General features: G+C 35.9%; 4 protein-coding genes across 4 annotated transcripts; 3 read left to right on the forward strand and 1 right to left on the reverse strand.

Moving 5' to 3' along the window:
• Nucleotides 1-5,000: 5,000 nt before the first annotated feature.
• LOC106431991 (GDP-mannose transporter GONST5) lies at nucleotides 5,001-7,597 on the forward strand. The gene is made up of 5 exons (XM_013872830.3): nucleotides 5,001-6,013; nucleotides 6,087-6,336; nucleotides 6,419-6,626; nucleotides 6,894-7,125; nucleotides 7,217-7,597. The coding sequence occupies exons 1-5, from the start codon at nucleotides 5,897-5,899 to the stop codon at nucleotides 7,439-7,441; spliced, it is 1,032 nt and encodes a 343-aa protein (XP_013728284.1). The 5' UTR covers nucleotides 5,001-5,896; the 3' UTR covers nucleotides 7,442-7,597.
• A 357-nt stretch (nucleotides 7,598-7,954) lies between these two features.
• On the forward strand, nucleotides 7,955-10,206 carry LOC106431990 (lysM domain-containing GPI-anchored protein 1). Its single transcript, XM_013872829.3, has 3 exons — nucleotides 7,955-8,846; nucleotides 9,441-9,558; nucleotides 9,656-10,206. The coding sequence occupies exons 1-3, from the start codon at nucleotides 8,180-8,182 to the stop codon at nucleotides 10,113-10,115; spliced, it is 1,245 nt and encodes a 414-aa protein (XP_013728283.1). The 5' UTR covers nucleotides 7,955-8,179; the 3' UTR covers nucleotides 10,116-10,206.
• Nucleotides 10,207-10,773: 567 nt separating this feature from the next.
• Nucleotides 10,774-11,997, reverse strand: LOC106431992 (transmembrane emp24 domain-containing protein p24delta5). The gene is made up of 4 exons (XM_013872831.3): nucleotides 11,686-11,997; nucleotides 11,323-11,535; nucleotides 11,171-11,247; nucleotides 10,774-11,101 (listed from the first exon to the last, which is right to left on the reverse strand). Exons 1-4 carry the CDS (start codon nucleotides 11,890-11,892, stop codon nucleotides 10,957-10,959), a joined length of 642 nt encoding a protein of 213 aa, XP_013728285.1. The 5' UTR covers nucleotides 11,893-11,997; the 3' UTR covers nucleotides 10,774-10,956.
• A 3,570-nt stretch (nucleotides 11,998-15,567) lies between these two features.
• Nucleotides 15,568-16,771, forward strand: LOC106431993 (ethylene-responsive transcription factor ERF012). Its single transcript, XM_013872833.3, has one exon. The coding sequence runs from the start codon at nucleotides 15,775-15,777 to the stop codon at nucleotides 16,405-16,407; it is 633 nt and encodes a 210-aa protein (XP_013728287.1). The 5' UTR covers nucleotides 15,568-15,774; the 3' UTR covers nucleotides 16,408-16,771.
• The last annotated feature ends 5,545 nt before the right edge of the window (nucleotides 16,772-22,316 follow it).

The following is a 22,316-nucleotide window of genomic DNA, read 5'->3' on the forward strand; positions in this document are numbered from 1 at the left end:
AACAGGATCCAAACTCTTAGCATAATCATCAAGCATGTGGGCAAGCATCAAGCAAGTAAACTTATCACCAAAAATTGGTTTATCAATTTTAAAATTAGGCCAAGCTGTGAAACTGTTAGGAAAAGAAAGAGACAATGCCAAATCTGAAAAATTCTCATCATGAACGAAATCAAATTGAATCTTTGGTCTAAGTAATTTTGGTTTATGCATTTTTCTACACCAAATCACTTTCAAAGCACAGCTTAAGTAAAACAATTCATGAAAAGGTTTAAGCAAAATGTTTTTCAACCAAGTAAAGATGTGTTTTCTTTTGGAAATTCTCGGATTCAAAACGTTTTCATGATGAGCAGAAACAATCAACCCATGATCCTTACAGTGCTTTTGGTTTGGACAGGAGGTTGACGGAGGAAACACCTTTGGTTCATGGAAGATCGGTTTTGGCTCAGGCCGCTACTTTCTTGGGCCTGAATCTTCTTTAGAAGTCTGGTACTCGCGGATAGACGGGCTGGAGAACCTCCGGTTTTTAAAATTCATAACTCCTTTGTCCGTGAATATTTTCAAGTTATTCCAAGCCTCAGTGAATCCTTGGTGAGTTGGCTTTCCAAGGAAATTGGATTCATGACAAAAGACCTTCTGAATGTTGAGATATACGTTTCGAATTGAACCCCTGTCTCTGGCATCTCCAAGGCAGCCGGTTTGGACAACAAAGCTTCTCCAAATCTCAGGCTGTTGGGCACGGTCAATGCTTTTATTTCTCTGAGGCTGAACCTGTCTTTCCTGGATACTCAAAACAAACACTAAAAGACCAGGATCTAAAAGACCAGGATCAAATGTGCAAGACAAATACTTGTTCAAATCAAAAATCAAGATATCTTTTCCAAGAACAAGTAGCACACATTTCAGCTTGTCAAAATGCACATCAAAATAGACATTACTGACCAGAATTTTATCAAGATATGCAACAATAGAATTCATTTTCAAGACGTGCATATCCTGCTCAACATCTGAACACACAAGCTTAAGTTCAGATTGAGAATCAACTATCAAAGACTCAAGATGTTTTTCAAAGAAAGTGTTGTAAACCACAATATCATCAAGGCTCAAAACAACACAATTATCAAGAATTGATCTCAGAAAATGCTATGTTTTATCAGTTTCAGAACTCTCACAACAATCAAGATCACAAAAATCAGTTTCTGTTTCAAGTGATTTCTGTTTCAGCATCTTTTTAATCAAGAAATCGTCCAATGCACAAGAGGATGGAAACAAATCATCAGTGATCAGTGCATGTCTAGAAGAACTCATATCAAAGCCAATGCCTTTGAAAGAAAATGAATCAAACGATTTTGTAGCACAAAAATCAGTTTGTTGCAATTCAAGTTCAAGAGATCTATCAAAATAATCAAAGCCTTTGCTATGCTTTAAGAACTGATCAAAACTCAAGATTATTCTAGAATTGATGCCATTGTCCTTTTGAAAATGTGGTTGATCAAGAAGTTCATCAGGTTCAAAGATTTTAAAAGAATTAATCATGCTTTCAAAAACAGATTTTGAAACACAAAAATCTTTCACCTTTTCAAGACCAAAACGAATCACATCAAGAGAACTGATCTTAACAAACATATCATGCTGAGAATTAAGCAAATCAGATTGCTCACAGTGCTCTTGAAGTTCAGAAGACAAAGGGGCATGAGTTGTGCCAAGATCAAAGCAAAGATGGCTCTCCATAGCGATGGACGTGATGTTTGTTGCTTCTTCATCAAAGACTGGACCAGGTTCATCCTCCTCATCAAAGATAGGGTATAGATCTTCATCAAAAGATATCCTAGTGTCAAGACGTTGTCCTTGATGTGTTAAATCTAGTGGCTCTTCCTCAAAAACCTGTGGAGACAAAACAAGACTACTCGGATGCTCCGGTTGCAAAACGTTTAGTTCTACAATAGTCTATTCATTATCATTCATAAACTCGGATTCAAGAGAAGGAAGATCACAATTTTTCTCACAAGAAAACAAGCTTTCAATTGGCTCTTCATCAGATTCATCAAAGATGGGTAAAGAGTCTGAAAAATCTTTATACTCTTCAACATGGGTTTCAGATTTACCTTTAGGATTTTCACTGATAAACAATGATGGTTCAACTACAGGTGCACGTGTGGATGTGCTCTTCTTCTGGCTCTTGCTGATGTCTTTGAGAGCTTTCATCATTCTCTTCTCAAAGTTGTCACAGATTTCTTGGACATCAAACTGAAGTAATCGCCTTTTTGGATCAGCCTCATCTCTGGTCATTTTGATATGATCCTTGCACCTTATGTCTAGTCGTTCCTGCACACTAACAAACTCATCAAAATTATTCGAAGAATATTTAAATGGAGGTTGAGAGAAAGTTTGTCGTGGGGATTTCTCCTTGCTACTTTTCCTTTGAAGACCAAATATCATAACCTGAAAATCTCAACACAAAAGTTAGAAAATAAAACCTCATACTCTCAAGTTTTTAATCTCACCCACTCAAATGTTTCTCTCAGATTTTATGGTAATCACACAAGCTTCTTCTCAATGTTCTAAGAGAACAGATCAAGGAATCCCAATGGGTAGATCCAAGCAAACAAGAAAATTTTCTCAAGATAGAAAGATAAGAGATTTATGATTTTTTTTAAATCTGTTTTAACCACCTCAAAGGCTGGATTTTTCCTCAGCCAGCAGGCTTTCTCTTCCACCACCAATACCCAAATGAAACTTTCGATTTTTATATATATATATATATATATATGGTGGATGGTAATGAGGGGCCCAGATTCAAGAAAGGTAGAAGAAGAAGTGTTTATAAGAAAATGGAAGATGAGAAAGATGAATGAAATAGACAATACCGGAAGAGTGGCTCTGATACCACTTGATGCGCCCTAAGGAACGAACACTCGACCGGTAAGGAAATATATGGACTCGATCCGAAAGGAAGGAGAACTGATGGGATGAACGGTGACACAAAGGGTTGCAGATGGCCCAATGATATTACCAGGGTTCTTGATTGTCGCCTGATGTGACTCACAGGTCCGACAAGGAAGCAAACTCAATCTGTTGCCAGATATGACGCACCGGTCCAACAAGAAAAAAGCGCTTGTTTGGAGCTAATCACACCAAAGAAACTAAGAAATGTTCTTGACAAAGAACAGAGAGAATACACTCAAAAGAGAAAGGAAAAACGAGATTATCGTTATTCAGAAATGGGATTATATTATATAGAGTTTTCTAGTCAAAAGACTTAATGAAAATGTGGGAAAAAGAGACATAGAAAATGCAAAGTTGACCAAATCTGGTCAAGGCACGAAAAATAACATTGACTGCAGTTGAACCCTTCAAATTCCACTGTCCAGGTTCAATGAATTTTCAGCATGTCCTGCGGACAGGGTCAGTACGCGGCCAGTACAGTCTAAACTAGCCAGAAATGAAGTGGCACGAACTAACTCGAAATCCACTCGTTCGAATTCGAATCTGGCTTGATTGTTGATCTTAAAATGCAAAACAGTACGGGAAAGACAAGCTCCAGTTCGGAAGATTCGGTCGTCTGGTCGTGGGTATTGCTGAAGCTCCAATCCGGACGTCTTTGCGGTACGTGCGGTACAGACCAGAAAAGAGAAGCGATGAACTGAATCAGGATTGGTGCGTCCGAATGTGATTTTGTCTCGACTGTTCTTCTTAAAATGGAAAACATGACGGGAAAGACAAAGTCCAATATGGTAAAATCGGTCATATGGCCATGGTTCCAGCCAAAGCTCCATTCCGGATGCATGTGGGACGGTCCAGTACACCGTCCGGTCAGTCTGGCCAGTATGGTGAAAAATATGAACCTCGGATAAAATATTCAGAACGTCCTGAACTTCATGATGGTCTGATTCCTCGGACTGGTCTGTGGACTGGGGCACATCAATTCTCATAATTATAACCTTCTCCATGTTGAAACCAGATATAGTAATTTGGCGTGAAACCTCTATTTATTAAATGCTTCCAAACATTTTCACGATTTGCCAATTTCGATTTGTTGCATTTCCGACAAGAACATAATATCTTACCGCTTTCTTGGACGAGCGGTGTGGAATCTGCTTGATGCATAAATGTCTCCAGCCCTTCGAGGTATTCTTTCGTCACTCTCCCGTTAGCATCTCTGTGCATATACATCTACCTCCGCAACTCAAAAATATTCCCGGAGCCCGACATTTTTTTCCTTCACGTTTTTTTTTTCTTGTTGGTGTGTTTAAAATGATGTTCAAACGTCTATATTTATAGAAAATTTTTGAATCTGATAGTTGAAATTTTACTACAAATTTACGATGAAATTTAGTTAGGTAGCTGAAACAAAAAACGTGTTACAACTACAAAGTTGGTGGACTCGAAATTTTGTCGTTAAGTAAACGTAAAATATTTCCTCGTAAAGCAGACGCTAATTTTACGTTGAGTATATGAGGAAACCACTTTTCCTCGTAAAAACCACGTTATGTTACGTCGTTTTTACGACGAAATCGTTTTGTCGTAATTTTACGACGAACTTACGTTGATTTTACATTTCCACGTAAGATACTCGTAAAGTCGACGTAAATTTACGATAATTAATTTTCCTCGTTAATTTTCGTCGCTATAGTTGTGTTTTCTTGTAGTGTACCGGAGTGATTCCATACATTGATCCAAAGAATAAGTGTTATAATGTTGATCGATTTTTTTTTGGGTGGTGGGAGCATAATATTGCAGTTATTTACTTTCAATATAGATACAGTAAATCTACATACTGTATAAATACCATTTCCTAAACACAACGCTATGCCTGAACATATATATTAATAAGTTTTTCTTAAAATCAAAATAGATTTCAACTATTTACCACCTGGCTAATTCGCTAGAAGTCTTGCTCACTCCACTCCTTGGTAATGGTAGATTTTCACATGGCTACATTCCACGTAATATAGGATCTTATCGATTTTAAAGAAAATGAAAGTAGTCCTACAAGGTTATCTAGAGAACACATAAATAAATAAACTTTATGATATAGAAAGGCAAAGTAAAATAAACTAAAAAAAACTAAAAAGAGTGAGCACATGGGAGGAATATGGGAATCTTTGGATAGTATTCAATTCATGTTCTTGTTATGGAGCCTCTATAGTATGGGCATAATATATCTGTTGGTCACTTTTCTGTTTTCAGTTTGAATCTTTTTTCCTTCTAATCCTATAGTTTTTTTGTGTTAAAGTGTTTTTAAATTCAAGCTTTTAGCATCACGTGGGAAACACACAAGAAAACAATAGGATAAGACGAAAGTAGCGATCGAGATCAGACGATTATGTCTATTTTGATCTCTAGAGTCTAGAGATGTTCTGTCTGTGACTCAGCTTAACTGATTTACATCAGAAATCGTTAGAGTTATTATTCAATTCAATATTACTCACCAAATTATCTTTTTTTCAGCGAGTTTGTGTATGCTCTACTGTTTTTTCGAGCCTAGAACACTATCAGTTGTTGCCAAGTCTAATGAAGTTTCTTTTCAGTTAAAAATTAAGTTCCTTCTTTCGGACAACAGTTAGAACTTGTATTTCTTTTCTTCTATTTTTAAATTATAAGTTGTAACCACTGAATTGGTTTAATATTTATTAAATAACGAAGCATTAAAGAGGGAAAGTTTCTTTAATCACAAGGAAACCTACGTAAGAGCAAAACATTATTTTCATGGCAACAAGAAAGAGAAACGTTTAACATTGATGAAGACAAGTGAAGAGAATCCGAAACAAATCGCATGGAAGCAAAGCTTACCGTTACTCTCTTCCCTATTTAGCTTCTCAATTAGCCACCTTCCTAAATGCTCCTCTCTTCTCTTCTTTCTGATTCATTTCGACGGAGTTAGAGAGTGAGAAAAGAGATGATGGAGGATGGTAGTCTCTGGCATCAATGGAGCTTGGTGAGATCTCTTTTAGCCATTCTTCAATGGTGGGGTTTCAACGTTACCGTTATCATCATGAACAAATGGATCTTCCAGGTAAAATAACTTCTTCTAGTACAATGTGAGTTTAGGATTTTTGCTAAAACAATTTCGTTTGAAAACATTACAGAAACTGGATTTCAAGTTTCCATTGTCGGTTTCATGCGTTCATTTCATATGTTCATCGATCGGAGCATACATTGTGATCAAAGTCCTGAAGATTAAGCCGTTGATCGTGGTTGATCCAGAAGACAGATGGAAGAGGATCTTCCCAATGTCATTCGTCTTCTGTATCAACATTGTGTTGGGAAACATCAGCCTTAGATACATCCCTGTCTCTTTCATGCAGACAATCAAATCCTTCACTCCAGCTACAACAGGTTTTTTTAGAAGACTTGCGCAACAAGAAACACAAAGATCTTTTATGCTCTGTTCTGATCGTTTTTTTTTGTGTGAGGGCAGTTGTGTTACAGTGGTTGGTATGGAGGAAATATTTCGATTGGCGTATTTGGGCTTCGTTGGTTCCCATTGTTGGAGGGATTCTTCTGACTTCTATTACAGAACTTAGCTTTAACGTGTTTGGTTTCTGCGCTGCTTTGTTTGGATGTTTAGCTACCTCTACTAAGACCATTCTTGCTGAATCTCTTCTTCATGGATACAAGTTTGACAGGTCAGTGTTCTGTTTCTTTAGGTTCAGGGATTTTAGGGGCCATAAATATTTAGTAAAAACTTTTATAAATATTTTTTTTCATATCTCTATGTATATAAAAAAAAAATTTAAATGAAAGCTAAGATTAATATTTCATTGGGCTATACCCAAATCAGCCTCTGCTTATGTTTCTTGATCTTTAGTTTCACATGATGTATGTTGAAAGTATGGAACTTAGTGTTTGTTTCATCCTCGTTGTTATAATGTCTCTATGACTCTATGTTTTAGCATAAACACGGTGTACTATATGGCGCCTTTTGCGACCATGATTCTCGGAGTACCAGCGTTTCTACTCGAAGGCAATGGGATCTTGGATTGGTTTGAAGCACACCCGTCTCCATGGTCGGCTCTCATCATTATTTTCAGCTCAGGTGTTGTAGCTTTTTGTCTTAACTTCTCAATCTTCTACGTCATTCACTCCACAACAGCAGTCACATTCAATGTAGCTGGTAACCTTAAGGTAAAGCCAACAAAAACTCACAAACCTTTTTTACTTCTTTTGGCTGCTCCAAACAAATTTTGAAACCTAAACTAGATGTGATGATTTGTAGGTTGCGGTGGCTGTTCTGGTTTCATGGATGATATTCAGAAACCCGATATCACCGATGAACGCTGTTGGATGCGGAATCACACTCGTGGGATGCACGTTTTATGGATATGTAAGTCATTTGCTTTCTCAGCAACAACCCGGGACTCCTAGGACTCCTTGTACCCCAAGGAACAAGATGGAACTCATGATCCCTCTTGTTAATGATAAAGTCGAGGGTAAAGTTTGAACATGCAACGTGTGTAATTGAATTCTTCAAGCCTAGACCTACTTTTGAAAGCCAAATAAAAGGGAAAAGAGAAAAGATTTAGATTTAATATTGAACCTCCTCAATAAAGCATTACCCTTTTTGTATTCATTTATGCTACTTTATTTCCCAACAAAATTCGGCTCTAAAATTTATAGAACTAGAAAACAATTAACGCAATAAAAACCAGGTGATCAGTGCAAATTTTTTTAATCAAGTTGAATGTTTTTCCAAAACCGGCTCACTGCTCTAATTCAAAGCAAAGAATATTAGTTAACTGACTCAAAGAAGATTCTTTGCTTTAGCTTCTCTAAAAGTAAAATGGGCCTTTCTAAGTGGGCCTCAGCCTTAAGTCATTAATTTACCGCCATATCCTTCTTCCGGTTCTCCATTAATGGCAACGGTTGTATTAAACCGGTCTAAACGAGTTATGGAGTAAGGGCAAATCAGTCACAACAGAACACAAAAGTCTGTCTTGTCTCGGAGATCGCAAAGCTACCCTTCTCTGTTCACTCTGTACAACACACTTGTCTACTCTCTCTCTCTCTCCTCCATTTCAAAAAAGTTTCTTACTTTCCTTCACTCTCTCTCTCTCTCTCTACTCAACAAGAAGAAGAAGAAAACCAGAGAGAGAGAGATAAGAAAGATTCTATCTCTACACCAAACCCATAAACTCTGTCCATTGTTCTGTAATAGAGAGAGAAATCGAAACTTTCAGACATGAAAACCCCAGATAAACCCATCTTCCACTTCTTTCTGATCCTAGCTTCGAGCTCACTCTTCTTCACAACAACGACAGCTAAATCAACAATCGAGCCATGCTCAAGCAACGACACCTGCAACTCCCTACTCGGCTACACGCTCTACACCGACCTCAAAGTCTCTGAAGTCGCCTCCCTCTTCCAAGTCGACCCAATCTCCGTCCTCCTCGCCAACGCCATCGACATCTCCTACCCCGACGTCGAGAACCACATCCTCCCTTCCACCCTCTTCCTCAAGATCCCCCTCACCTGCTCCTGCGTCGACGGGATACGCAAATCCGTCTCCACGCGTTACAAGACCCGCCCTTCCGACACGCTAGCTTCCATCGCAGGCTCTGTCTACGGCGGCCTGGTCTCCGCCGAGCAGATCCAGGAGGCTAACTCGGTGAACGACCCCTCCGTGCTCGATGTCGGGACGAGTCTCCTCGTCCCTCTGCCGTGCGCTTGCTTCAACGGGACGGATAATTCTCTGCCGGCGGTTTATCTGTCGTACGTGGTGAAGGGTGTGGATACGTTGGCGGGGATAGCGAGGAGGTATGAGACTACGCTTACTGATTTGATGAATGTGAATGCTATGGGTGCTCCTGATGTTAGCTCCGGTGATATCCTCGCCATTCCCTTGTCAGGTTTGGTCTATAAAGTTCTTGTCTTTATGGGTTTATATGATGTGAAGTAGTTTATATTGTTAGTTAATGTTCCCAAGTTGGGATCTTTGGTTGTTTCTTTAATTGTTTTTTGTTTGTGTTGTGCATTGATATGGGTTTTGAGTTGCCAAAGGTTGAATCTTTAGAAGTTTATGTAATGGGAAGCAGTTTCTATTGTTAGTTGTAGTCAATAATGTTGCCAAGTTGGGATCTTTGGTGAAGCTTTGTGAATCTTTGATTGTTTCCTTTATTGTTGTGCGTTGGTGTGAGTTTTGGGCTGCCGAAAGTTTGCGTCTTTGTGGTGTTTACTTGTTTGCTAAGCTCTGTTTTGATGTTTGGTTATGTATCTTCACCTTCTCTCAGCTTGTGCTTATCTTTAGAGGTTTATATAATGGGAAGTAGTTTCTATTTTTGGTGTAGCTTTGTGAGTCTTTGGTTGTTTCCTTTATTGTTGTTTGATTGCATTTTGTGTTGTATGAGTTCTTAGCTGCCGAAAGTTTGCATCTTTGTGGTGTTTTCTTGTTTGCTCTGTTTTAGTGTTTGGTTATGTATGTATCTTCTTCATCTTTGTCACAGCTTGTGCTTCTAATTTTCCCAAGTATGCTTCGGATTACGGATTGATAGTTCCAAATGGTAGCTACGCTCTAGCAGCAGGTCACTGCGTGCAATGCAGCTGTGCGCTTGGGAGCCGCAGGTAATAACAATATCCAAAGATCCTCTCATTACCTTCCTTCCTTCCTTCTCTCAAGCTTATGTTAATTTGGTTGTGGTGTGGTGTGTGTGTAATGCAGTTTGTATTGTGAGCCTGCTTCTTTAGCCGTCTCTTGCTCGAGTATGCAATGTACAAACAGCAACCTCATGCTCGGTAACATCACGGTCCAGCAGAGTAACGCTGGCTGTAACGTGACGACTTGTGATTACAATGGTTTCGCCAACGGCACCATCTTGACCATGCTGTCTAGATCTCTACAGCCACGATGTCCCGGGCCTCAACAATTTGCGCCGCTTCTAGCTCCTCCTGATACTGTTCCTAAGGATCTAATGTATGCACCAGCGCCTTCGCCGGATTATGATGGTCCAGGATCAATAGCAGCTTCGCCAGGATCATCTGTGATTCCTCCAGGTGGTGGTTCCTTCCCGGGTAACCCTGCTAATGGTCCAGCTGGAAGCATCTCGACCGCCACTGTCTACTCTTTTAGCTACTTCTTTATCATGTTTCTCATCTCCATCTCCTTTGTCTTCTCATGTTGATTCATCAACAACCATTTGTTTATTTTACCGCGCATTAAAACTCATTTTGTGAGAATTGTTGATGAGTAAAACCGAAACACTCTTTATTATCTTGAAGTTGTGTCTCACAGAAAGTTTTAGTTAACCATCTCATCTAGGCCTGTGGTTTTGAACTGAAACAAATTCGCCTAACCAAAAACCGAACTGAAATTTTTGGTTAGTTTGGTTATGAGTTCGGTTTAGTTCAGCATTTTTATGAAAAAAAATTGGTTTTCAGTTCGGTCTGGCTTTTCAAAGAAAAAAAAATAGTTTTATAAGTTAAATTTTGAACCAAACTAACCCAATAACTAAAATTCTAAACTGAACTAATCAAAATTATCTGAATTTTAACTGAATTTAATTTAACCACGATAATCGAACTAAAAAAACTTTAGTTAATTTTGGTAAATTTTTTAAAACAAAACCGAACCAAATTGTTTTCGGTCAATTCGGCAATATTTTAGTTGAACCAAACTATCCGAATTTCGAACTACCGAACCCGCAGTCATCAGTTACATCTGATCTGTAACCGTGGAACGCAGAAAATCATATACCGAGAGAAAGTCAGAGAGATTTGGTGCATTGTCACATGACTACATTTTTCTACTCCAACAGAGATAAGTCAGAACACAAAGTGATATGTGCACAAACTCAATGATCTCTAACTACCAATATAATGTTTCACAGAAAAGATATAAATGAAAATAGGTTCTTTGATTGTAACCAGTTGACTCTACAATCTTGAGCTTTTCCCCTCTTTTCAAAGGTGGGAGAATCTGTGATGTTACAAAATATAGCAAAGTAGCCTTCCAAGCCAAAGTCTTTAGATGAGTTTCTTCTTGTGGAAATATCGCTTCAGGTACCATATCTGTGCACCCGCTGCTGAAAGGCAAACCCCAAGTGACATTATACTGAACCAAGCCACTCTTGCGTTGGTTGCTTCACTCACTTCTCGCATCTCCCCTTCCCTGTATCCAAATAACGCTTAACCGCGAGAGAGAGAACACTTCGAGGAGGAGAAAGAGTTAGAGACGTACCTGTTCTTTATATAATCGATGTTCTCACGAATCGCCTGCACTAACCCCTCAAGTCTCGTTAACTGAAGCTCAACACCCTGCAAAAAACAATACACATACATAACGATGTAGTACACATCAGAACGAGGAGATGTAATGTAAATGTAACTTGCCTCGATCTTTTCCTTTTTAGCAACAGAATCCCAATCTTTGGCAGCGATACCAGTCTTCCAATCAATCCCAAGAGTCAACGGATTAGCTAGCGGATGACTGGAATCAACCGAGAAACAAGCCAAGTAGTTTCCTGTCTCTTGAGTTGTGAACGCAAACTGACCGTGCGTTACATTGTCTTGGTGATGAAGATCGTTCCCATAAGGAGATGTTACCTACACAAACCCCAATCAGACCAAAAAAACAACAACATGCAAACAAGTTTGCATCTTTAGAACTCTTGATCCGTAGTACCAAAGCTACCGACATAAAGTTCACAACTTTAAACTCAATCCCAAATACATAAGTTTGATTCGGAGCCGTACCTTGGCGGAAACGGCAGGTGTGTTTCCTGGGTTTTGCTCATCGACGACATAGTAATCAGCCATGACGACGACGTGGCTCTGTATCTCCTCCGAGACGCACTTTGTCCCTCCCGTCGCCGGAATCGTCAGCCATATAGCTTCTCCGTGATTAACCGTCAAAAGAAACAACACCACCGTTGAAATCGCAACGATTCCTCTGATCGCCATCGGGGAGAGCTACGACGGTCTTCTTCTCTTCTTACCCCGACCAAGTCCAAGAGAAAGTCAAAGTCCTTCCAAAACCAAACCAAACCAAACCAAAGACAAAGAGAGTTCGCGAGCACGTATGTCTTGCTTCAACGTGGAATCAGCCAATCAGGTTGCGAATAATGGTTGACGTGGCGTGTCTTTAACGGAGGTGGCGCGTCATCGATTCTGATCTCACCTTCTGAATGGTTAAGAGGGTTCCGTTTGGCGAAACTAACACAAAGTTTTAGATTGGACCCACGGTTATTTGTTCGGCCCATACAAATTCATAAATGGGCTTGCAGTACCTTCCCGCCTAGCTATTATTTGTCATTATCTGTTTTGTTTCTACGCCTGGTTGTGACCACTGACCGATGTTTTTTTTTCTTCTGTAACATATGTTTTATTATTATGATCGTGAGTTTGAGCGATCAGAATGTAAAATACAAATATCGAATAAAATAAAATCTTTATTCTTGCTAGAGGAACAACCATGTATGAGTCTTTTTTGTTGTTTACGAAACATACATGTATTTATGAGGGATCTATCATGTTTTATGTCCCCACCTCAGTTTTAACTTTTTCAAAACCGACTAAATCATAGATCTGAATATACAAATAAAAGATTTGCTGATTAATACAATTGTCTCAACATTGAAAGTTGGATATTTTCGGACAAAATATATAAATATGTGGTAATTCTCTCTACTCTTATGTTAGCTTTCGAGTGTAAGTTATGGGACAGTTAAATTCGTATATCGACAAGCTTCTTCTTGTTAGAATACAAGTGTTAATATTCAAAAAGTGAAACTGAAAGAAGCCACGATCAAGATGCTTCTTTAACTTCATGCAAACGCATAATTTTTGCTGGAAAGCTGACAAAATTTGCCCATATTCTCTCATTTGGAGAGTTTTTGCGTAAAACCAAAGTGTGAAATCTCAAGACGAAGAGAACAAAAGTACCATCTCATGATTGATTAGTCGTAACCTTTGTGAGGAAGTCAAGGCTGTCCACATAGAACATGTTACCTTCCATTCTTTTCTCACATAAGATCATGTGCATCTTTGCGCGTCTTAAAGCTATATATGCTTTTATTATTTCTTAAATCTATAAGTATATGCTTTCTCCTTTTCAATGGTTTATACCATTCTTAGCATATAGTATATTGATTAGGAGTGAGTGTGACGAGAGATAACGCGGTTTGGGTTTGGGTAGCAAAGAGACAGATTGAGAACAGCTGTAATTTGAAGTCAATCTCTTTATCAATCTATAGCATCATCATCTTCTCCCAGTCTTCTTACTTCACTCTTCCTTCTCATTTCTCACTATCTATTGTTTTCTTTGGAGTTTGCTACATTATTCATCAAATATTAAACTGGATCTGTGACACAATACGGTAATAAATATTTAACGAAAATATGATCGATGATAAAATTGACGATATAGTTAAATAAGTCAATAAAATACTAGTAGACATATACAAAAATAAATAGAAATCGCTTTATTGCAATGGAAGATTCATTAAAACATTTATATTATAAGAGCCATATTCGACTCCAAATCTTTAGTAAGGTACAAAGAGAATCGTAACTCGTAGGTCTTTATAAAACAATTCAAAATAATGTAGTCAGATGTAAATTTTTATAATAAAAAAAAGAAATTATCGGTTATGAAATCGTTTATGTAAATATTTTAGAATTTGTAATAGAATAATATATTAATGAAGTTGAAGAAAGGTACGAAAATAACAGTAACGCACATATGGCGGGGTTAAAACATACACGTTTTCGAGTTAGATAGTTAGAGTAATACGCTTTGGTAGACCGTAGACGTCAATCTAATAAAGTTTAATAACTGAAAGTCTGAAACAAACGATAAAATATTACAAGAAAGAACTTTTATGTGCATGCTTAGAGACTTTACCGTCAAGCTTTTTAATGAATACGATGTTATATCTCGATCCGTGCAACCGCGCATATTTTTATTTTTATCTATTTTATATAAATATTTTGTTTTCAATACTAAATTAGTATATATTATAATATATATGTGTCTATCAATTTTTAAAACATAATAAATTTACGGTATATTTTTTTCATTGAATAAATAATTTCAAACTTTCACATGTATTTGTATCTTCTTCTATATATATATATATTCGGATTATTATTTCATTATTAAAATCTTAACTATATATATAAAGATTAGTAAAATATTTTTTTATTGTCATATTCAAAGATATTGTAACATTTCACAAATTTAGAAAGTTTTTTAAAAAATAAACTTTTTGCTTCATAGATTTATATTATCGAGTAAATAATTAAACATTTTAATTTTTGTTTAATTTTTAAAATAAACTATATAGTTTAAAATTTGTTTTCATTGGTTTAAGGTAGTAAAGATTAATCATTGTTAGATAATATGATTTTTGTTATTTTAAAAAAAGTCTTTATAATTTTAAACGTTAACATTGACAAATATTTAAATAATTAACATACGGAGGTATAGTATTACAATATTAAATTATATCTATTTAATTTATACTATCTATAAATTCAATGGATCATTTATTGTTTAAATCCAATTATTGATAGTCCAATAAAAATTTTTGGTAGGTCTAAAATTTAAATGATAAGATTAGAGATTAAATGTAATATGATTTTCTAGGAATAAGTTCATTAGATCTATTTTTTTAAAAATCGTACATGAATCAAAGTTTGTGAATTATATTTTAATATACAAGGTAAGAAGTATAACTTAAGACTAGACCTCATGTTTTAATCGGTAAACAATAAACGTAGGCCCATAAGGCCATAACTAACCATCTCTTTCTTTTTTTCCTTTTTATTAGAACCATCCATCTCTTTCTTGGAAAGATCGTATATGATGACTCAACGCGTTAAACGTAGCTGTAATCTATAATCTCCTGATAGTGGTGATAGCTACTTATAGTCAATATAAAAGAAAATTGATATCTCAAATTCTCAACCAAAGAATTTTGTATTTAGAATCACTTCTTGATTTGCTCAGCAAGTGGCTTCCGACTTCCGTACGCTATATAGTAGTATATACTATTCCTAGCAATATTGGCTCCACTCGGTAATTATTCTTTGGACAAATATCAATCTTATTGGTAACAATACAAACCATAAAATAAAATAAACGAAAAAAAACAAACGAACAAGTTTGAAAAAACAAGTGATGAAACATAATTTGGTTTCCTATAATGGACAAAAGTTCACGTAATAGTATACCGATTTATATCTGCATACGTAGTTTCCTCTAAATTTCAAGATTCTTAGTTATTCTACTTTGAGTTAACATTACAAAAATTTAATATGAAGATGCAAATCTAGCAAAAAGGTTAAAAGAAAGCCATGTTCACAGTTTAAAAAAAAAGCCACGTTCAGGTTCATTGTTCGAACTTTGAACACTTAACATGCATCCATATTCGATTAATAATTAGATTCGAAAGATAAAAATAATTATTTTTAAATGAGCAAGAAACAAATATGTATTAATGACGATTGACAGTTTGCTATGATAAATAAAAAATAGAAGAAAAACACCTGTCATGCACCAAAATGTCACATTCATACACAGTAAACCATACTATATCACATTTGACCCTATTTTAGATTTATATCAAATAAATAATATTTCTTCCCTCGTCTCCCATACCCCTTCATATCAATCTACCTCTATATATAATCTCCTCACCTCACCTCACATAAACACTCATCCAAAAATCTCTAGCCGTCACCAACAACGATAAGAACAATCTCCTCATCTCTTGATAAATACCACATTGTCCAATCAAGCTACGTAGCCTCGGATCAATACACACAACACCATTAATTACAATGGTGAAACAAGAACTCAATATCAAGAAGGAAATGTCATTGTCACCTCCGTCTTCTCCAAAGATCAAGAGCAAGAAGAATAAGATTAAGAAGTACAAAGGAGTGAGGATGAGAAGTTGGGGATCATGGGTGTCTGAGATTAGGGCACCAAATAAAAAGATAAGGATTTGGTTGGGCTCTTACTCAACAGCTGAAGCAGCAGCTAGGGCTTATGATGTTGCACTCTTGTGTCTAAAAGGCCCTCAAGCCAATCTCAACTTCCCCAGCTCTGCTTCTTCTCGCCTTCTGTTAGATGAAAAGACCCATTTGTCCCCCAAATCCATCCAAAAAATTGCCGCTCAAGCAGCCAACAATTCATTTGACCTTTTTGCTCCATCTTCATCGGCAGATTCGTCACCGTTCGATCATGATCAACATCCTGATGACATGCAATCTTTGATAGGGTCTTTCGTAGACAATCGTGTGTCTTTGATGGATCCATCATCATCGTGGTATGATAATGATCATAATGGGATGTTCTTCTTCGATGATGGAGCTCCGTTTAATTACTCTCCTCCACTGAACTCGACCACGAATATGGTCGATGGGTATTTCTACGAAGATGCTGATATTCCACTTTGGAGTTTCAGTTGATCTGACGGTCCAGAATACATACTTTACTATATATGTTTTATTATTTACAAAATTATTTTTATATGTTAATTAATTTACCTTACACAAAAATGATAACTAATTTACCCTTGTCGTAATTATACCTTTCAAGTTGACTGTAATATAACTGAAGCTATTATATGTCAATATTGCAATACGTTTGGGAGTTGAGAGGTGGGCGGGCGGCCTAGGAAGATCACATGAACAAGAAGCCTTTTTGTCACTTCTTTGACTTTTCAAGTGATTTTTCCTTTTAATTAAGTTTTACTGATAGCATGTTGTATCATTGTAAAGAATATATAATATATGTTGCAGTGTGTTTATGAAATTACTCTGGTGCTCAATATTTGAATTTTGTTAAATTTTCAACTTATTTGCGTGTATATATGACATATATGCCGAGTAGCTATGTAATGATTTTGCAACCCAGCACATTATCTTTGCACTGAATTTCTTATTTTGGTAAGTGGTAAACCTAGTGGTATGTATATAATTAACAATCATTAGTTACAAGACATTGTTGATAATGGTAAAGTTAATTAGATGATAGTGGTAAAGTTCTTTAGATGATGTATATACATGCAAGCAAACTTTTTCCCAATGTCTCTTCCTAATTCATTAGTTTTTTTGTCTAACCTTATTCATTAGTTGTTTGATTAAAAAACTATTATGTATAGTACTATTATTCAGAGGAATCTCACTGTTTCATGTGCCGTGGAAAAGTTTGGTATGGCAATATTACTTGGGATCTTTGAAAATTGAACTATTATATTAAAAGTGAATTTTTTTTTTTTTTATAAAATTTCTCGTTCTCTTTTCGTTTTGCTCTTTCATTGAGGTACAACAGAATCGCAGTTACGTTAACAAATATAGTAATTTTATGATCCACTATTATCACCAATTCAAACTGATTTTAAATGTTCCAGCGTAGTCAATCAATTTAAATCATGAAAGTAAAACTGATTGCACTTTTGGTGTACAGTAGCTAACAGTAAGAAACTTTGCCTTATTTTGTAGTAAGATTTGATAAGACATTCATATGATTCTTATCGCTTCAACATGGAATCTACTTTTGTAGATTATATATATAGCATTTCTTTGTCCAAGGGACATCTAAACTCCATTACTTGGGATTGAACATTGAAGCCACATGACTCGTCCCCTGCTCAACACTCTTTTGTAGTGTGGGCTGCGACGTCCATGGGCTTTTTGGCGTGTACCTATAAAAGTTAACGTTTAGACGAAAAATCTAAAACTAGGCATTTCAAACCTTAAAGAGTAAATGGGCTTATGAATTGTGTTGAGCATATAGAAATATAAGGTAACGTTGATCGGGTTCGGTTAGGTAAAGTTTATAAACGGTTCGCGCGGGATATATTTTACGTGTGATGCATGTAACTATATAATTGTATATTTTGTTCGGGTGACTTTTATATAAGCTTTTGCAAGAATAGTGTATTATTAACTTTTATGGTTTTAAATAATGTCAGGGTATGTAATGATTATTTCAGCTTACATGTATTATTTTATTTTATATATGTGTTATGTCTTTTCTTATAAATCATTTCTCTTTTATTATTTTGAATTAACAATTTCATTATAAAACAAAAATTTGGGGTCATGTATTTGTTTTTGAATTAGTATAGATTGTATTATTACTCTTCACTATTTTCCTACGAAGAATCAAAACATAACAGATTTTTTTTAAAAAGAATAAATTTTAAATTATATGTTATATAAAACAATATTGATAGTTACATATATGAGTCTATTTAAGTTTATGGCAAAAAATATTTACATGATAAATATTGTGTAATAATTACTATTAAGTTTATTAAAAATTTGCAGCCATTTCTGGAAATATTTATCATAAATATACTATATAATTTCCTCAAATAAAATAAACAGTCTCTAATGAACCTAAGCTAGTTTTTCTTTCCAATCTAGCTCCTAATGGAAGAAATGGCTCAAAGAGATTTTATTATTAATTACAGGGCACCGTCTAGAGTTAGTTAATACTTGATTTTAGATTTAGAGTTAGGGGTGGGGTTTAGAATTTGAAATAAAAATTTAAAATTTGAATTTTTTTTAAAAATAGTTTCAAAAGCATTTTCGACTTTCAAGAAAAAAATTCGAAAAAATTATAAAAAGTTCAAATTTAAAAACATATAATCAGAAACTATAAAAAATGTTTTTATTTTATTTATGTATTTCTTTTTATTTTTATTATCTTTTATTATCTATACACATATATATATAAAGTAAATGGCAGAAGAGTTTTTTTGGTTCTTTATTAAAACCTATTTTGGTTATTTTCCTTGATGAAAACTCTTTTTGTGACAAAATTTTAAAATGGTTGTTTGAAAAATTTGCCCATTAATTTTTTTATATAGTGGATTTCTTAAACATTAGTCATCTAATTACTTTATTTGTTGTTTAACCTTTATGTTTCTTATCCCAATATGTGAACTGCCATTTGATGAAGCTTTTTCCTTAAACCTTTCTAAATCTTTATATTCGTATTATATAATGCCCATTTAAAACAAATCAGACCTTTGGGATCAGGTCTGCTCAAAGTTAATCATCTCTTATTGCAGTAAGCAATAACTCTATTTTTGTTGCAATAAAGTTTAAAACTTTTGTCTATTTTGTTTATGCAACTACTCCTACAATTTTTTTTATAATCTATTAGAGGTACACGTGTGGCAGTTCTGGAAAAGAACCTTGAGAAATTAGGCGTGGAGAAATCTAGTAAAGATGTTGTCTAGAGTATGCAATGAAATGTTTTTGAAGCCAAATGCGAATATATGTACAAACACATCTTAAAAACAAAACCTTGATAATTCATTTGTTTCAAAAAAAAAAAGCTTTGATAGATCCATTACTTGTTCCTGCTTTTACACGCATTTACTCTTGTTGTTGCATGTCCTGTGTGACCTGGAAAACTCTTACTTGCGGTGTAAAAGAAAATCTGCATAGATCCATTACTTGCTCCTTATTTTACACGCATTTACTTTTGTTGTTGTCTGCCCTGTGTGACCTGGAAAACTCTTACTTGCTGTGTAAAAGAAAATCTACAACCATATACTCGACGGTTTTAAGTCACTAAGGATCAAAATTTTGGCAAAGTTGTAAATAGTTTCGATGAGGCTATTTCTTAAGGTAAGAGATCACCGAGAAACTGTTTGTCTTGTTAGATATATATGGAATAATGAGTGGTTCAACCCGAGGTAATGTTTTCAGTCTCACCGAATGTTTGTCTTGTTAGACATAAACTTTTCAAATCTGTATGTATAGAAACTGAAGGCTCTAAGGTAACAATTAACTGAACAAAAATACAAAATTAAATCCCAATGTGTATCTACCAAAGTCACTAATCATGTCAATGCAACTCATTTGAAAGTCCCATAACTCATTAGTAATAAGTAGATGATGCATATCGTTCATCACTGTTGTTGACATTCTTATCGTGTAAACATAGATTATGATGCATACAGATGAAAAATGCAGAAGATGAAACACTAACCTCTGCATCATTGTTATACTCTAGTTTTCTCTGTTGTTTCGAGGCCTTCGAAATCGAGCAACAGCCTCATGATAAACTATGTAGTCACGTCAGACTCCTCCACATGAACTTTCACCCCTTAATGTACATAAACTTTGAACGCATGAACCTAATTTTGCAAAAAAAAAAACAACACAAACACAATCCTTCATTCCCCTTTCTGCACTAAAACAAACCCAAAAAAAAATTGCAGCTCTTATAAACTCACTCTGACACCCCCGATCGTAGATAACCGGAAATGACACGGTCGATGTTCCCTGATGGTCGACCCAAGGTTCTCGAAATAAATCTGATCGCCTTAGACCAACAACCAAAGAACACAGACGCTCCTATCGGATATTACTCTAGGCTTTTCAACCCGATAAAGCAATATTCGATAGTTAGTTCGTCCCGGACAAAGACTAATATCATATGAGAACTCGTGATTTATAAACATCTTTTATATATTAGTTATTTACTTTAAACATCTTACAAAGTGTTATAGTTTTATCCTACGGCCTATTGCCCAACAACGTTTTAAGTAAATATACATCAAAAGGTACGTTGCAAGGACAACAAAATACTACCGCTGGTTGGCCGCTCCTTCCGTCCAAAAGAGTAAAGTGTCTCCCGCCTAAGGGTTACCTGCACACACGAATGAGTCATGAGCAACTAGTTTACTCAGTGAATCTAGAATCACAACACAATCAATAATAAACCAAACAATTATCAAATGCATATACATGATCATGCAAGTACTAGTACTATACTTTAATATCGATCATCATTGTGAATTCTTATTTTAAACATCACTTCCACAACACCCGCCCGTTACCATACTCATATAATACAATATATATACTAGACCCAAGAAACCACTAAGGCTAACCGAGACTAGTGAGTTAGCATCACCATCATTGTCGAATGTCCGGTATGAACAATCCGACACTGCATCGTCATGCAGTACACGGTCTCCAGGGAGCTACCCCATCATCGTGTCTTCATGACCTTGTTCCGTTCGCAGGACCAAGTCATGGTAATGCGGGGGCTTTAGGGATAGTGAATATAACAAGATTTCACATGATTTTACTTCCATAATTATTCCAAAATTAATCCATAATTAAACCTTAATAAATCATAATTAACTCTTAATTAATCATAGATTAATCCTTAATTAATTTCATATTAATTTTTAATTAATCAAAGATTAATCCTTAATTAAACCAAGATTAATCCTTAATCAAAACCATGATTATTTCATAGTTAAGATTAGTACTTGAGAACAAGTACTAAGATTAGGATTAACCTCACTTTAACATTATTCTTTAAGTGTAAGTGTTTACCATGAGTAAACACAACACCATTCTTAAATATTCAGACACTTTACTAACTTAATCAATGACTCATTCATGATCTATCTCAACATCTGTCTAGACTCACCTAAAGATTAGTCTTGAAACTGGCTTAGACAAGACTTGAGTTCCACTTGAACAAGGCTGAATGGACCTGAGAATGGACAAGGTTCTGATCGGTCACTATGGTTTAACTTAACAACTCATCCGACTCACTTGACTGTGGCTTACCAAGAGACTGAATGGACAGGACTGGATACTTCAAGCATTACTCTACCTCTGACCTGAAACAGAGTGGTATGATCACAAGATCAGTTCGGTTCATGCCTTAACACCTTAGATCATATCAGTTCAAGCTTGGTTCTGCTCAGACTATACAAGTTCAGCTCGGTTATAGTCAGTCTACCAAAGTTCAAGACAAGATCAGACTGAGTTCAAATCGGTTTACTCAAAGCCGGATCAAAACATCATAGCTGGTGGTTCTAAGAGGTTGATTCTATAGAATGTGGAACTTGATTCTTATTAGAAATCACAGAGTACAATATATAGCTAGTACATCACGTAGAGCTAGGTTAATAATATTTACATATGAACCCTTTCCATATCTACATCCTCAATACACCCCCTCAAGATGGAGGTACTTGTGTGACTCCAATCTTGGATGTAGCAAGAGTAAACTGCTGGCGACTTAGAGGCTTCGTGAGTGCGTCGGCAAGCTGATCTTTGGTGGAGATATGAGAGACCCGAATCATGCCAAGCTGGATCATGTTCCTGATGAAGTGATAATCTATGGCAATATGCTTCATCCTTGAATGAAAAACTGGGTTTGCACACAGACATGTGGCACCCACATTATCGCAATATATCACAGGAACCGTCGGTATCTGTATCCCCAACTCCTGTAGTAACGAACATATCCAACGAACCTCCGAAGCTGTATTGGCCACAGCGCGATATTCCGCCTCTGTGGAAGAACGAGCAACTCCATTTTGCTT

The sequence above is a fragment of the Brassica napus genome, chromosome C8, assembly GCF_020379485.1.
Source record: "Brassica napus cultivar Da-Ae chromosome C8, Da-Ae, whole genome shotgun sequence".
NCBI lineage: Eukaryota > Viridiplantae > Streptophyta > Magnoliopsida > Brassicales > Brassicaceae > Brassica > Brassica napus.

Bases quoted from the DNA above. Each gene is read 5' to 3' on its own strand.
- LOC106431991 (XM_013872830.3), top strand. From the start codon at position 5,897: ATGATGGAGGATGGTAGTCTCTGGCATCAATGGAGCTTGGTGAGATCT. The intron at 6,014-6,086 runs GTAAAATAACTT...AAAACATTACAG, and splicing joins TGAACAAATGGATCTTCCAG to AAACTGGATTTCAAGTTTCC. The intron at 6,627-6,893 runs GTCAGTGTTCTG...TCTATGTTTTAG, and splicing joins CATGGATACAAGTTTGACAG to CATAAACACGGTGTACTATA.
- LOC106431990 (XM_013872829.3), top strand. From the start codon at position 8,180: ATGAAAACCCCAGATAAACCCATCTTCCACTTCTTTCTGATCCTAGCT. The intron at 8,847-9,440 runs GTTTGGTCTATA...TCTTTGTCACAG, and splicing joins CCTCGCCATTCCCTTGTCAG to CTTGTGCTTCTAATTTTCCC. The intron at 9,559-9,655 runs GTAATAACAATA...TGTGTAATGCAG, and splicing joins TGTGCGCTTGGGAGCCGCAG to TTTGTATTGTGAGCCTGCTT.
- LOC106431992 (XM_013872831.3), bottom strand. From the start codon at position 11,892: ATGGCGATCAGAGGAATCGTTGCGATTTCAACGGTGGTGTTGTTTCTT. The intron at 11,536-11,685 runs GTACGGCTCCGA...GGGTTTGTGTAG, and splicing joins CACCTGCCGTTTCCGCCAAG to GTAACATCTCCTTATGGGAA. The intron at 11,102-11,170 runs GTACGTCTCTAA...ATTTGGATACAG, and splicing joins ATCGATTATATAAAGAACAG to GGAAGGGGAGATGCGAGAAG.
- LOC106431993 (XM_013872833.3), top strand. From the start codon at position 15,775: ATGGTGAAACAAGAACTCAATATCAAGAAGGAAATGTCATTGTCACCT.